This window comes from Eumetopias jubatus, unplaced genomic scaffold, assembly GCF_037043125.1.
Source record: "Eumetopias jubatus isolate StellerSeaLion01/CBP00866 unplaced genomic scaffold, mEumJub1_p1.0 scaffold_4, whole genome shotgun sequence".
Lineage (NCBI taxonomy): Eukaryota > Metazoa > Chordata > Mammalia > Carnivora > Otariidae > Eumetopias > Eumetopias jubatus.
The window spans coordinates 95069236-95082108 of NW_028274810.1; the positions used below are offsets into that span (position 1 = coordinate 95069236).

The 12873-nt window shown below is 62.8% G+C and overlaps 2 protein-coding genes across 2 annotated transcripts in view; one reads left to right on the top strand and one right to left on the bottom strand.

Annotated features, from left to right (window-relative positions):
* The first annotated feature begins 50 nt into the window (after positions 1-50).
* Positions 51-8501, top strand: MFAP2 (microfibril associated protein 2). The gene is made up of 9 exons (XM_088022593.1): positions 51-363; positions 5285-5360; positions 6407-6496; positions 6685-6711; positions 6811-6897; positions 7011-7055; positions 7814-7901; positions 8104-8177; positions 8398-8501. The coding sequence occupies exons 2-9, from the start codon at positions 5324-5326 to the stop codon at positions 8499-8501; spliced, it is 552 nt and encodes a 183-aa protein (XP_087878719.1). The 5' UTR covers positions 51-363; positions 5285-5323.
* Positions 8502-10049: 1548 nt separating this feature from the next.
* The window catches only part of CROCC (ciliary rootlet coiled-coil, rootletin), a 41131-nt gene continuing 38307 nt past the window's right edge, over positions 10050-12873 (bottom strand). Inside the window, exons 34-37 of the mRNA XM_028108538.1 lie at positions 12472-12672; positions 12126-12257; positions 11267-11344; positions 10050-10648 (exon numbers count right to left, since the gene is read on the bottom strand). Coding sequence (XP_027964339.1) covers positions 10562-10648; positions 11267-11344; positions 12126-12257; positions 12472-12672 — 498 coding nt within the window. The 3' untranslated portion in view covers positions 10050-10561. The remainder of the gene's footprint in view (positions 10649-11266; positions 11345-12125; positions 12258-12471; positions 12673-12873) is intronic.

The window sequence follows — 12873 nt, forward strand, 5'->3', positions numbered from 1 at the left end:
GCGGGTGGCCCCCCGCGTGTGTCTGCCTCTGGTGCCCCTGGTTTTTCAGATCACATTGGGCGACTCCCCTCTCAGGGCCTCCGTGTCTTCATCCGACAGTAATGATGTTTTCGGGTTGAGCACGGGCTTCGTGCCGCGTTAACACCTCGTGTGTGTCTTCATTCAATCCTCATCGCTGTACAGTCAGTCTTATCCCCATTTTACAGATACAGAAACTGAGGCTTAGAGGCCACACACTTAGAGGTGGGGCCAGATCGCTCGGACCCCAGCATCCACACTCTTCCTTCCTACCATCCTGTGCAGGCAGCAAGAGAAGGGGCCATGCCTCCCACGAGTGCCAGAGCCTCCGAGACTTTTAACGGGGTCAGTTCCCTTCTGCCTCCCATGCCCATGCCCCCCGGGACGAGTTTGTGATCCAGCTCCCCTCTCAGATGAAAGTCCAGGCTGTGAGCCCGCGTCTCCCAGCCCGAACCACATGCCCTGACCCCGGGGGAAGGGTGGGTGCTTCTGACCTCATCCCACCAATGGGACACTGGCCAAGCCCTACCCTGGAGAGGCAACTCGGTCATCTGGCCCGGCGGTGCGGGGCAGGAGGGAGCAGGAAAGAAAGACGGCTTCCTGCCCTCCGGAAGCCCCCGCCGACCTCATTACCGGAAGCCCCGGCGCCAAACCCGGCCTGCCTTCGCAGGAGCTCAGTAAATGTGGACTCAAAACTGCGGAGAAGGGATGTGGGGCGTGAAAAAGCAATTTATACTACGAGGCGCGTCCACAGACCTTCTGCACTGGGCACGGCGTCATCAACCAGCAGTAGTTCAGGGTGGCAGTTGCTGGGCAAGGGGAGGCTGGAGGACACCGGGTTCGAATCCCTCCTCTACCCTTCGCTGATTTACTCATGCGGGTATTGGGCAGTCATGTGCCAGGTACAGGTGCTGCCCGGTATACAAGAAACTTGGCCTCTGCCTGTGGACAACTTGTAACCTGGTGGGAGAGGCGAGCAGGGAAGAAGCGAATCTCCAAGGCCGTCGGGAGAAGACGGCCTTGGACACCCACACCCACTACCCCGTCCCTACGTAGCTGCCACCTCTGCTTGGGTCCTTAGGGCCAGGGGAGGGGGTGGAAGCAGCAGAGAGGGTCTGGGGGCCGGGACACAAGAGTGGGAAGCTTTGGGGCCTCCGTTTCCCCCTTTTGTCATGAGCGTAGGGGATAGCCTTTCTGCCAGGTGGTGTCCCCTCCTACCCTAGTGGGATTGTGGCTGGCAGCAGCCAAGGGCTAAGGGAGGGCAGAGAGGGCTGTGCTGGCCCCGAGGGCCCATAGGGCTCCAGGTAGCAGAAGTCCCTGCTATTCTGTGATAGACCCTGGAGAGGGGGTGGCGGATATTCATTCATTCATTCATTCATTCCTTTGACAAACCAGCACCAAGGAACAAAGGATGCATGGGACATACGGAGTTTCTGCCTAATAGGATTCAGAGTTTAAGGGATAGGCAGTTGTGGGGTGCATGACTGGGGGCAAGGAGATCCCCATGTCCTCCTAGCCAGAGCTGCCGCCTCAGGCATGGGCTCCCCTGACCAGGCAGGGTGGAGGTCTGCCCCAGAGGCAGGGACCAACAGCCCCACCCAGCCAGTCTCTCCCAGGAGAATTGAGTGCATATTCATTCATTCCATTAATGTTTACTGAACAGCTGCTCTGAGCCTGGCACTGTGCCTAATGAGCATAAACGGGGGATGAGCAAACACAGACTTTATCGCCGTCTTCACGTAGCTCCCAAGCTCACATGGGAGAGGAGCAGGATTCAAATGGGCACAGACAGGGCAACGGGAGACCTGTGAGCTGCAGAGCAGAAGGTGCTTAGGGGCAGAACAGGGAGAAAGGGAAGGCTCCTCTGAGGAAGGGCAGGTTTGGTCTATCACCTGAAGGAGGCGGACCTCATCGGTGTTGCAGGAGGAAGAAGCAGCTTGAGCAAAAGTCCTGTGGCAGCAGAGGAAAGGGCTTAGTGAGAGAGTGCCAAAAGGCCATGTGGCTGCTGGGAGATCAGGCAGGGAATGAGGAGGCAGAGCCAGACCAAGATGAAGGGTGGGGTCCTGGCGGGAGGGGGGGGTGGTCACAGGCGAGTTTAGCTTTTTTCCCAGGTACCATGGGAAGCCAGCAAAAGGCTTTAAGTAGAAGGGGGCCAGCGTCTGAGGGGGTCAGGGAGGGCAGAGCCCACTTGGGAAGGCCTAGATTAGAGGTTATTGGAGAGTCCGGGCAAGAGCTGATGGTGGCTTACACCACAGCAGGGGCAGTGCCCAGACTCAAAAAATATCTGTGAAGCAGGATTAGTGGCTGGGTGCTGGGCTGGGTGCAGGGGCGGAGAGCAAGGGAGGAAGCCTGAGGGATGGAAGGATGCTGGTACTGCTGCCCAGATGGGGAGCCCTCCGGGAGCCAGTCAGGAGGCATGAACTTGGACTTGGATCCTTGTTGCCTTGGGGACATTCTTGGGGCCAGGCCTGGTAGCCTGTGGTGCACCGGCGGACAGCAATGCTGGTTCTGGAAGCCAGCCCCCACCTGGAGCTGGCTAGGGAGACCCAGAAGGCACAGCCAGAGAGGCAGGAGAGAAAGCAGGTCCGAAAGGCTGTCCTGGAAGCTAAGAGAAGCCAGAGGGGAGAGAGCTGCGTGGCCGTGGGCGAATCCCCTTTAGGGGACTCGGTTTCTTTCTCTGTGAAATGGGGTAACACGTCCTCCAAAACCCACCTCACACCAGACCGCAGCCCAGACGTGGCGAGGAGACGGGGGAGGCGTTCTGCCCGCCTGAAGTCTGCGCGCCCATGTGAGAGCGGCCCCGGGGGCGCCTTCCTCAGGGCCGCCCCAGAAGCGGGCTGGAGCCCCGCGGGCGCGGCGGACGGGCGGGCGGAGCTCGCGTTAGGACCCAGCGGCTTCGGGGCTGGAGGGCGGGCGCCGACCCGTCGGGGGCCCGGAGGGGGGCTCGGAGCGGGCGGAGGGGCGGCTCCGCGGGCGGACTCGGAGCGGGCGGCGGAGTGACCCGACCAGGTAGGCGCGGGCCTGGCGGCCGGAGCGGCGGGGGCCGCTAAGGGGCCCCGGGGGGGTGGAGGGGCCTGGGGTGCGGGGCTCCGCGGGCCCCCGGGCCTGGGGAAAGCTGCCGGGCTTTCTGAACCCCGGGGCCGTCTGAGCAGATGCTAAGAGGGCACTTGGGGGCTTTGGAGTCGCTTGGAGGGGGGGCCCGAGTTTGGAGGAGTTTGGGGGAGCCCGAGTTGGGGCGTCGGGGCGCGGGGGGGGGCTCTCGTTCGCCCGGGGAGGCTGAACTGCCGCGGGTGGGGTGGGGGCGTCGGCGGGAGCAGCCGGGCCACAGCCGCGGAGAGACAAAGGGACAGCCGGGACCGGGAGGGCGCGGGGAGCCACCGAGCGGTCTCAAGGCTGATTGTTCCCAGCTGTGCGCCGCCACATCTGGTCTCCCCCCGCCGCTCCGCAGCCGGCGCCCCCCACCCCCCTCCCCCGGAGCGTGGGGTCCGGGGCTCTGAGTAGGCCCGGCTTATCCACTCCTGCCTACGATCGCTTGGGGTGGGGTCCCCAGCTGTGGAAGGGGCCAGAAGGGGGCCGCCTCCTAGGCAGGTCCCGGCCTCCCCACACCCCAAAATCCATAGTCTAGACAGAGGTGCTTGGAGATGGGGTCCCCCCAGGAGGATCCGTTAACTCCCACACCCCTTGCCCTGGGAGCCCCTTCCCCCAATAAGCCTGGGCCTGGGTCCCAGACCTTCCTGGTGAGGAAGACTCCCATTTAGGAGGCTGAGAGGCCTAGGAAGGGTTTGGGGGACAGACAGCTCCCACCCCACTTCTTAAGACCCCTTAGGCCCCAACTCAGGGCCTCCTCCTGAATGGTGACAGCTCCAACTGGCCTGGCTGCCACCAGCCCATGGGGACAAGGAGGGGATAGTGAGGCCTTGTGGGGAGTTAGAAGGAAAGCGCTCCAGGTCTTTCGGTCCCTCCTATCATGAGAAGGCCAAGGGTTTTCAGAATGGGACTGTGGGGAGCCAGATGTGCCCTGCCTCTGGGGCAGCTTGAGTCATGGGTCTCATCTCCTCCACCCCACCCCACCCCAGTAAAGAAGGGAGGTGGTGAATGTATGAGCCAGGCGCCGGGTCGGGGAAAGCTCAGGATTGGGAGGGAAGAGGGACCGCTGCCCGATGCCCACGTTTCCTTCCCGTCTCCCTAGACGCCCGGGGGGGCAGTTAGGGGTCCAGTTAGCTGTCTGCAAGAACTCCCTTCGCCGTGGTAGGAGGGGCCCTCCTGGATGGGCCCTGGGCTCTCTCCCAGCACTGTCGGCAGAAGGATGACAGTCCGGAGACTGCCTCCCACCGAGCTGGGACTGCACACGGGGACCCGTAGACCCGGCCAAGCCCACGGTGTGGCCAAAGACTGCAGTTCTTGAACTTCAAGAGCCTGGTGAAGGCTAAGGACCACTGTTCCCTCCCCACAAAATGACCCGCGCAACACTTGTCATACAGTGTTAGGGGGCTCAGAACCCCTGGGCTGGGTGACATCACAGTCCCTCCAGCACTGCCCTTCTAGGATCCAGAGAAACTCTCCTCAGACTCCACCCTAAGTGTTTCCTGCTGCTGCAGACAAATAGACCTTAGTCTCGTGAGTCTGTGATGAAGACAGCCAGGTCTTAGGAGGCCTGGAGGCCTGGCAGGAGAGGAATCTTCTGGGGGTGGGAGCCCTGCCCAGGCCTGGCTGCCCTTCGGCCCCTGGGGCCCATGCATGCATGTGGTTTCCTGCAGAGCAAGACACTCAGGGCCCGGGGGCTAATTGGGAACAGGTTGTGGGTTTGGCAGCCGCTGCGGAGTCCTGGCTGAGTGGGGCCGGGGTCCTGAGGATGGGCCTGGGGTCAGGGGTTCACATGATCAGTGCATGAGACACCAGAAGGCGCTGAGTCAGAAGGCGGGCATGGCTGTGGGCTGGGAGAGTGGAGTCAAGACTAGTGGGGGGCTAGAAAGGCCCCCTTAGTGAGAAAGGCTGGGTGGGTTCTGTCCATTTGCTAGATCAACCCTGCAGCAAGGTTGGAGGCCTTGTCCCTTGGGACCTGAACACCCGGTGGGCCACAGGGGACAGCAGATGTCCCTCCAAAGTAGCTCCCCCCACCCTGCCCCGCCCGACTCCTGGCCCTCCCTATGCCTGGCTTCCATTCCCAGCGCCTCCTTCTCTGGGCTAGATGCAGGGGAGCGGAGGTGGGCTCCGCAGTCCTGGGTGAGTGGGCCTGAGCTACAGCTTGCCCCTCCTCTTCCTCCAGCTGTCCTGACACCAGCCCAGACTGCCTCACCTCGTAGCCATGAGAGCTGCCTACCTCTTCCTGCTGTTCCTGCCTGGTAAGTGCTCCTGGGGCTGTGGGGCTCCCCCCGCTGTGGGCGGAGGTTGGGAGCTGGCAGTGAGCCTTTATTGGGCCCTGTGGCCAGAACTCAGCTCCCCGGGTCGCAGGGCCTCCGGTCTCCTGGACCACAGAGTGGACTGGCCAACCCCTCCCGAAGTCGGAGGCACCTCCCAGGCCCTCATCCCAACCCCCGACTGAAGCAGCCAGGCTGGGGCTCTGGAGAGTGGGCACACACCCAGGCACTGGGAGCCCATGCTTTTCCTCTAAAGTACTGACCCTCCTGGGAGCCGATGTGTAGGAGGGAGAGCTACGCAAGGCAGGGAGTCTCTAAGTCTGGGTTCTAGGCCCATTTGGGACCCAACCACCCTCTATAATTTTCACTGTGGAGTGATCCCTATTGGTCAAATAGGAGTTATCAGTGGGGATCAAAGGCCCTGCCAGGTCTAACATTTATTAATTTAACAGATATTTGTTGAGCTCCTACTATGTGCCAGGCACCGGCCTAGACTCTGGGGATACAGTGATGAACCGGGCAGACACATCCCTGCCTTCGTTGCTGCCCGTCTAGGGAAGGGCAGGTGACATATCAAGTCCGTGTGATAAATGTCAGTGTGTCGAGTGCTATGATGGAAATGGAAGAACGGGATGGAGAGGGTGGACGGGTCAGTGAGGGCCTCTTGGCAGGACTGAGTTTTTAGTTGAGACCCGAAGGAGGAGAGGTTAACCAAGATTACAGGCCTAGGGAAAGTCAAGCGCAAAGGCCCTGGGGCAGACAGGAGTGTGCTGAGTTCCAGGAATAGCCGGGAAGCTAGCCTGGGGTTGCCAGGCCAAAGATGGTCAGTGAGGTGACACAGGAGCAAGGAGTGTAAGGACCTTTGTGCTTGAGGAAGGAGTTTGGATCCCTTGGATCTAAGAGTCTAGTTGTAGAATCTTAGTGTCTTGCCGGCCTGCCCTTGGGACCTCTACTCATCCTCCCCAGATGTGCCTCGGGGCCCCTGCTGTCCTTCCCTGCAGGGCACCCCCTCATACTTGGCTTCCTCGCAGCAGGCCTGCTGGCTCAGGGCCAATTTGACCTAGACCAACTGCCCCCGTTCCCAGACCACGTCCAGTACACCCACTACAGTGACCAGATAGGTAAGGGCCTTGCCCCGCCCAGGTCTCCCCACACCCTGCTGGGTGTGCCTGACTCCGCTGGGCACCCGGTGGGAAGGGAGAGGTGGGAGTCCTAGGGGGTGGTCCTGGGTTTAGCCGTGACCTCCTTGGCCCCTGGGACCGAAAGCTCCCCCGACCCCCTACAATTCCATATTCATCTTTGTTCTCAGACAACCCGGACTACTATGATTATCAAGGTAAAGGGCCGGGCCGGGGCAGGGCAGGGCAGGTGGGCGGGCAGCTGGGTGCGGGGGTGGAGAGAATGGAGCGGACCCCCTGATCGTGCCCCGTCTCAGAGGTGACTCCTCGGCCCCCCGCGGAGCAGTTCCAGTTCCAGTCCCAGCAGCAAGTCCAACAGGAAGTCATTGCGGCCCCCACCGTAGGTAGGCTGCCAGCTCCTGACGGCTCTGGGAGCGGCGGGTCTGTGCCAGGGTGGGGCAGCTGCTCTGAATGGACCCCTCTCAGTGATCTCTGCCTGCCCCTCTCCCAACACCAGCTCCAGGAAATGTGGAGACAGAGCCCACGGAGCCTGGGCCTCTGGGTAAGAGCTTCCCTGACAGCTGGAGAAACAGGGGCACGGCCCCAGGAGTTGGGGTAGAGTGGGGCGCGGCGCTGGTGGGACGGGGGCAGCCGAGCCTTTGGCTTTGGCTGGGTAGATGGTAGGGTCAGCGGCTTGCAGACATGCCCCTGCTTTAGGCCAGCAACTCCAGGGCCCCTCGGGCTCTGGGGGACCCCCTTGCCCCCGGGCTTGGCTGCAGACTCAGGAGGAGCCCTCGACCCCCAGACACTGGAAGAGCGGGGGGAGCGTGCAGGGGGCTTCCTGCCTGCCGGCCAGCAGGCCCAGCTGGTGCCCGGGGCGGGTGAGGCCAAGAGCGGAGCCCCTGTGCTGCCCCCACGAGCCTGCGGGAGCCGGACCGTGAGGGCCGCTCTCCCCGTCGTGAGCTCAGTGTTAGGGTGTGGTCCTGTGTGCACAGCCCTGCCCATGTGGTTGGTGTGGACTTCTGGGACCATGTGCGTGTGGGCGTGTTTGAGCTTATGCGTGTCCTAATCTATGCTTCCAAGTGTGGTTGCTGCTCTGTGCACATATACAGTGTACAAAATCGGGCAGCCCCCGGAGGCCCGGTGAGGCTGGCTGTGCACCTGTGCGTGCCCGTGTGCGTGTGTGCCCCGGGCCGGAGGGTGCAGGGTGGACCTAGGCCCTGATAGGAGGGCCAATCTTGGTGGGCAACGTTGGGGGCTCCCCCCGCAGCTCGGGGCCCCACGCTGCAGCCCCCCCGTCTGATCCCGCCCATCCCCTAGACTGCCGTGAGGAACAATACCCGTGCACCCGCCTCTACTCCATCCACAAGCCTTGCAAACAGTGTCTCAATGAGGTCTGCTTCTACAGGTGAGCACAGGCAGGGCGGGGGCCGGGGGGTGGGGTGTGCAGCAGGGGCGCAGGGCGGGCAGCAGCACCCGGCCGAGGTGGGACTTGAGGGAAGCACAGATCCTGAAGTTGAGCCCAGACGTAGGGGTCGGGATGCTTGGGCTCCCCCAGTGGGGCTGGGTGAGGGTGGGGTGACGCCACCAGCCCGGCTCCATATCCCCAGCCTCCGCCGCGTATACGTGGTCAACAAGGAGATCTGTGTCCGCACGGTCTGTGCCCATGAGGAGCTCCTTCGAGGTAGGAAGGCCTGCACCCTTAGACCCCTCCCCGCCCCCCACCCTCCCACCTGCTGGTGATTATGCATGTGTTCTGCACCGGGGCCACTTCCGGGGGGGGATCCTGAGCCCCCTCCTGGCTGCTTAGCCTCGGAACATTCCCTGCCCCAGGGTGGAGAAGGGGCCAGTGGTTTTCCATCACCCGGCCCCACCCTGACCCCAGCTCCTTGCCCCCACTGCAGCTGACCTGTGTCGGGACAAGTTCTCCAAATGTGGCGTCATGGCCAGCAGTGGCCTGTGTCCATCCGTGGCGGCCTCCTGTGCCAGGAGCTGCGGGGGCTGCTAGGGCGGAGCTGGTACCCCCCCCCCCCCCCCCCCGCCCTGGACCTTCCTCGGATCCGGGGCCCTCAGGCCCTGCCTGACCTGGTGCTTTTCTCCCCAGCCTGACAACCCTTTTATTCTGTAAAAAGTTAGTGGACTGTGGCCCTGGGGGTTCGTTTCAGGCCCCTCTCCCAGCCTGCAGACACCCCTGGGGCACAAGGGGGGCTCCCCACTCCCCACTCTTTGCCCCCTGATGAGGGGCATCCCAGGCCTCTGGGTGGGACCTGGGCCTCTGATGTGCCTTCTCAGTCCCTCTGAGGACAGTCCCCTGGCCCCTCAAGGTGGGCTATGCCCCTCACTCCAGCTGGTCTGCTTGGATTTCCTACAGCTCCCGGGCATAGACCACCTTTGTTTTATATAAAATTAAAATTGTTTTTACAAAAGATTCAGTCATTTTTCGGTTGGGAGCCAGAGCGGTGGCCAGCTGCCTCCGACAGTGGTTGTCTTCATTGAGAGGCTGCCTGGGGCCCTGGGGAGAAGGGACTGTTCAGGTGACCTGTGGCCTTGCCTCTGCGGTCCCAGTCCTGCCTCCTCAGCCACCGGCTTCAGCGGACCCACCCAGAAAGATGGACTGTGACAACTTTCCTCCCAGGGTCTGTGGGGGCATGGCGGGGGGATACAGCTTCCTCACTGTTCAGGCTGCTTGGTGAGGGCATGAGTTCCCTGTCATCAGAGGGGTACAAGGGGCATAAGCCAAGACGGGAGGCCGCCCACATGGAGGCATAAAGATGCACGTAGGGTATAAAGCAGGAGGTCAAGGTAGGTGGGCTCAGATCCACCTTTGGGGGAAGGCTGGCGGTTCAGAGGGCAGAAATAGGGCAAGGCATTAGAATGCCTCCCTCTGACCGGCTCCTGAGGACCAGGCTCCCCGTGCGTGGCCAGCACCCCCTTCCCAACGGGCCTGGGAATGTCTCCGTCTTACAGACAGGACACCTAGGGACAGCAGGTGACCCACCAAGGGTCCACAGCTAGAGGTAGCAGAGCTGGGGCAAAACCTGACTCCGCTGGACTCCAGGGAGGAGAGGAATTTCTCCTCGCAAACACAGAGCACCTTGCACCAGTACCTCCTCATAACCACCCTGTGAGGCGCGTCCCCATTCTACACACGAGCAAACCGAGCCTCGGAGAAGTTGTGCAGCTTCGCCAGGCTCCCTGGGCGGAGCCAGGACAAGACCCCAGGGTCACTCCCGGGCCTGGGACTGCCACTGTCCAGAGGGGGGCCCTGTCCTGAGGAGGGGCCGGAGAGCTGTAGCTGGAAGGAGTCGAGCTGTGCAGTTTGGGTCACGGCCCCATCTGTTACCTGCGACGGGTGGTACAGGAGCCTGGGGCCCTCCCTGCGCCAACATCCTGTGAGGCTGGGAAGTGGCACAGCCCTTCTCAAGCCCCACCCACCCACCCACCCCCGTGCACCCCTGGCCAGGGGGCCTCATCCCTCCCGGCCTAGGCCCCAGTGTCTCCCCCCCCCCCACCATCTCTCAGGTGCAGAAGTGAAGAGACACGCCTGTACAAACCGTTTTTAGAAAATGAGGTCTCCTTGCTACAAAAAACAACAGTTCTGAACCGTTAACACTGAAAAAGGTATAAAAATACAGGGGCTCTGAGGAATTTCCTGAAACACACTCTGAACTAAGGCAAAGAGAGCTCTGGAAAGCTGGGGGAAGGCCTGGGTCTCTGACTCCCAGGCTCCCTTCCTCTTTCCTGTGAGCCCATGCTCCAGGGCCAGCCAGAGGCAAGGGGGCCTCCGTGACCCCCGGCTTCGGCTCAGCCACTCAGGGAGGCTCTCATGGGACCTGGAGGCTCATCCCAGGGGAGGGACCGGACCGAGGTGGGACCCACAGATGATGCCAAGAAGCTGCTGCTGGAGTCCCCGGCCCTCAGCCCTCGGTGCTGCCACCTGGCTCCTCCCCACCCCCAGCCGAGTTCTGGTGGCCCAGACAGGCCAGGGCCGGGGCCGACCACGTGGACAGATGGCTGCTGGCCTGCCCTGGCCAGGGCTGCTCTCCAGGATGCCCACCAGGAAGGGGCTCATTCCCCTGTGGGGCCAGACATGGGGGAGAAGGATGCTGAGCTCCTCCGAAGCTCCTGTTGCAACTGTCCCTTCAGTGCGGACACCTGGAGAAGAAAGAGAAGGTGGGGCCAGCCCGGCCGGCCCAGGCCCCCTGCCTGATGTCAGAGAAACGGGGGTGGCTGCAGCTGGGGCCCCACAGGGGACCCGATCCTGCCTGTTTCAGGATAAAGTGGGTCTCATGAAGCACCAGGATGCTTCCCTCCCCTCCCATTCCGTCTCACAGGGCAGCTGGTTGTCTTCTGACTGCTCCTCGGCATCTCTTCAGGGGCCACCTGTCCCCACTCTCATTATTTAAGTAGGCCTGGCGCTAGCCCGACGGGGGGGACCCATGACCCAGGCCTGGCCTACCCATGCACAGGTCAGGGATCTGGGATCCAAGCTGGCCAGTAAGGATCATCCCTGGGACTTCTACTATTGCTCTCAGGAGAAAAAGGCCCCTGTTCCTCTAGGATGGTGGGCTGCTGGGATAACCTAGGCTGGGGCTGCTCAGGCCATCTGTGCCACCCAGGGGACAGCCATGAGGACGGAGTTCCAATGACATCACTTGAGCCCGTGTCTGGACCATTTCAGTCACGGGTGCCGCTGACCGCTTCTACCCAGGGTCGCGGCCCTCCTCTGCCGCTCCCCTCATGTTTCCACATCCTGCGGAGGGGCCTGGGTACCTGCTCCTCCAGCCCAGGCACCCGCTGCCGGTGGGTCCGCTCCTGCGCCTCCAGCGTGCGCTCTGTCTGCACCTGGGCCTGCAGGAGGGGCGGCTAGTCAGGGGTCTGGCCGTGTGTGTGTGTGTGTGTGTGTGTGTGTGTGTGTGTGTGCGCGCGCGCGTGCAAGGGGGTGTGGGGCGCCTCCCAGGAGCCTAAAGGGCCCCTCAGGGCAAAGTCAGTGCAGACAGGGGGTATAGGAGAGATCCCTGTTTGTCCCCCACATCCCTGGCCCACCTGGTCTGTGAAGCCTGGGTCAGGGTACCTAGTGAGCCCCACTGACAGGCATGCACACACGCACAGACGTGCTCAAACACAGACAGGCACCCCCCCCACAGGCACAAAAGCAAGCACGTAAATACTTACCGGGTTCACATGGATGCATGCATATGTGCAAAAGCCCAACACTCCTACATACATCTACATACAGGAAGACGTCTGTACAGAAAGACACACACACACGTAAAACACATTCCTAATACTTCGACTTGCCACGTCTGTGCACAAGACTCATGCTACACGCACGAGAATACTCCCAGGCACACTCACACCTCTGTGTGCCCACAGCCTACACGCACACAGGCTCACATGCTGACTGGCATCTCTTTTCTCTCCACGCTGGGGAGGACCCCTCCCTCTGGGACCTGGCTCTGGGCTGCCCCCTCCAAGGGTCCGGACTCATGGGTTATGGAGGCTGAGGAGCCTGGGCTGGCTGAGCCATCAGCAACTCCCGGGACGGCTCGGCACTCAGGCCGAGGGCAGGGGCGGGAGGTGGGGGTCCCGGTCCAGGGCTTGGGAGAGAGAGGGTAGCCGGGGGCTGGACCTCCAGCAGCTGGATCTGCCTCTGGGCCTCAGCCAGCTCCAGCTCGGCCCCCGTGAGCGTGCGGTCCAGGCGGCCCCTCTCGGCATTCAGCCGCACCGTGTCCTCGTGGCTGCGAAGCTTCTCGCGCTCCACCTAGGCAGGGAGAGCAGGAGGGCAGCAGGGGGCCCCGGGAAGGAGGGAGGTCCCGCCAAGAGAGAGGGGCTCAGGGAGGGGTGTCGGGTTAGAGGCAGCAAGACCAGGGGGCCAGGGGGCACCCGAGGCCCCAGACCCTGGGGACACGTGGCCAAAGGCAACCGCGGCTAGGACCCAGAGGAAGGGAGGGGAGGGCCCTGGAGGCTCAGCCAACCTTGTCCAGCATCCTCCTGAGGGCCGCCCGGTCCTTCTCCAGCCGCAGCGCTGACCGCTCCACCTCCCGCTTCTCGGTCTCCAGCTGGGCGAGCTCGCCCTGCAGGCTGTCCAGGCGCTCCTGCAGCAGCCGCCGCTCGTCGCGCAGCTTCTGGACCGTGTGCAGGGCCGCAGCCTCACCCTCCTGGCGCTGCCGCAGCACCTGCAGAAGCCAGCAAGCCCCTAGCGCCGCTGGCCCTTGGCTCGGCAGGGCGGCTGGGAGGCCCACGGCAGACAACTATCACCTGAGGCCGCCTCTCCGGGCCTCGGCTTCTCCGTCTGTGTAATGGGCGTGCGGGCTGAAGGAACCAGGCTTCCCCAGGGGAGGCTGGGCCTGGGTCTGAGATGAGGCTGGGATAAGGAA

Bases quoted from the DNA above. Each gene is read 5' to 3' on its own strand.
- MFAP2 (XM_088022593.1), top strand. From the start codon at position 5,324: ATGAGAGCTGCCTACCTCTTCCTGCTGTTCCTGCCTG. The intron at 7,056-7,813 runs GTAAGAGCTTCC...CCCATCCCCTAG, and splicing joins CACGGAGCCTGGGCCTCTGG to ACTGCCGTGAGGAACAATAC. The intron at 8,178-8,397 runs GTAGGAAGGCCT...CCCCCACTGCAG, and splicing joins CCATGAGGAGCTCCTTCGAG to CTGACCTGTGTCGGGACAAG.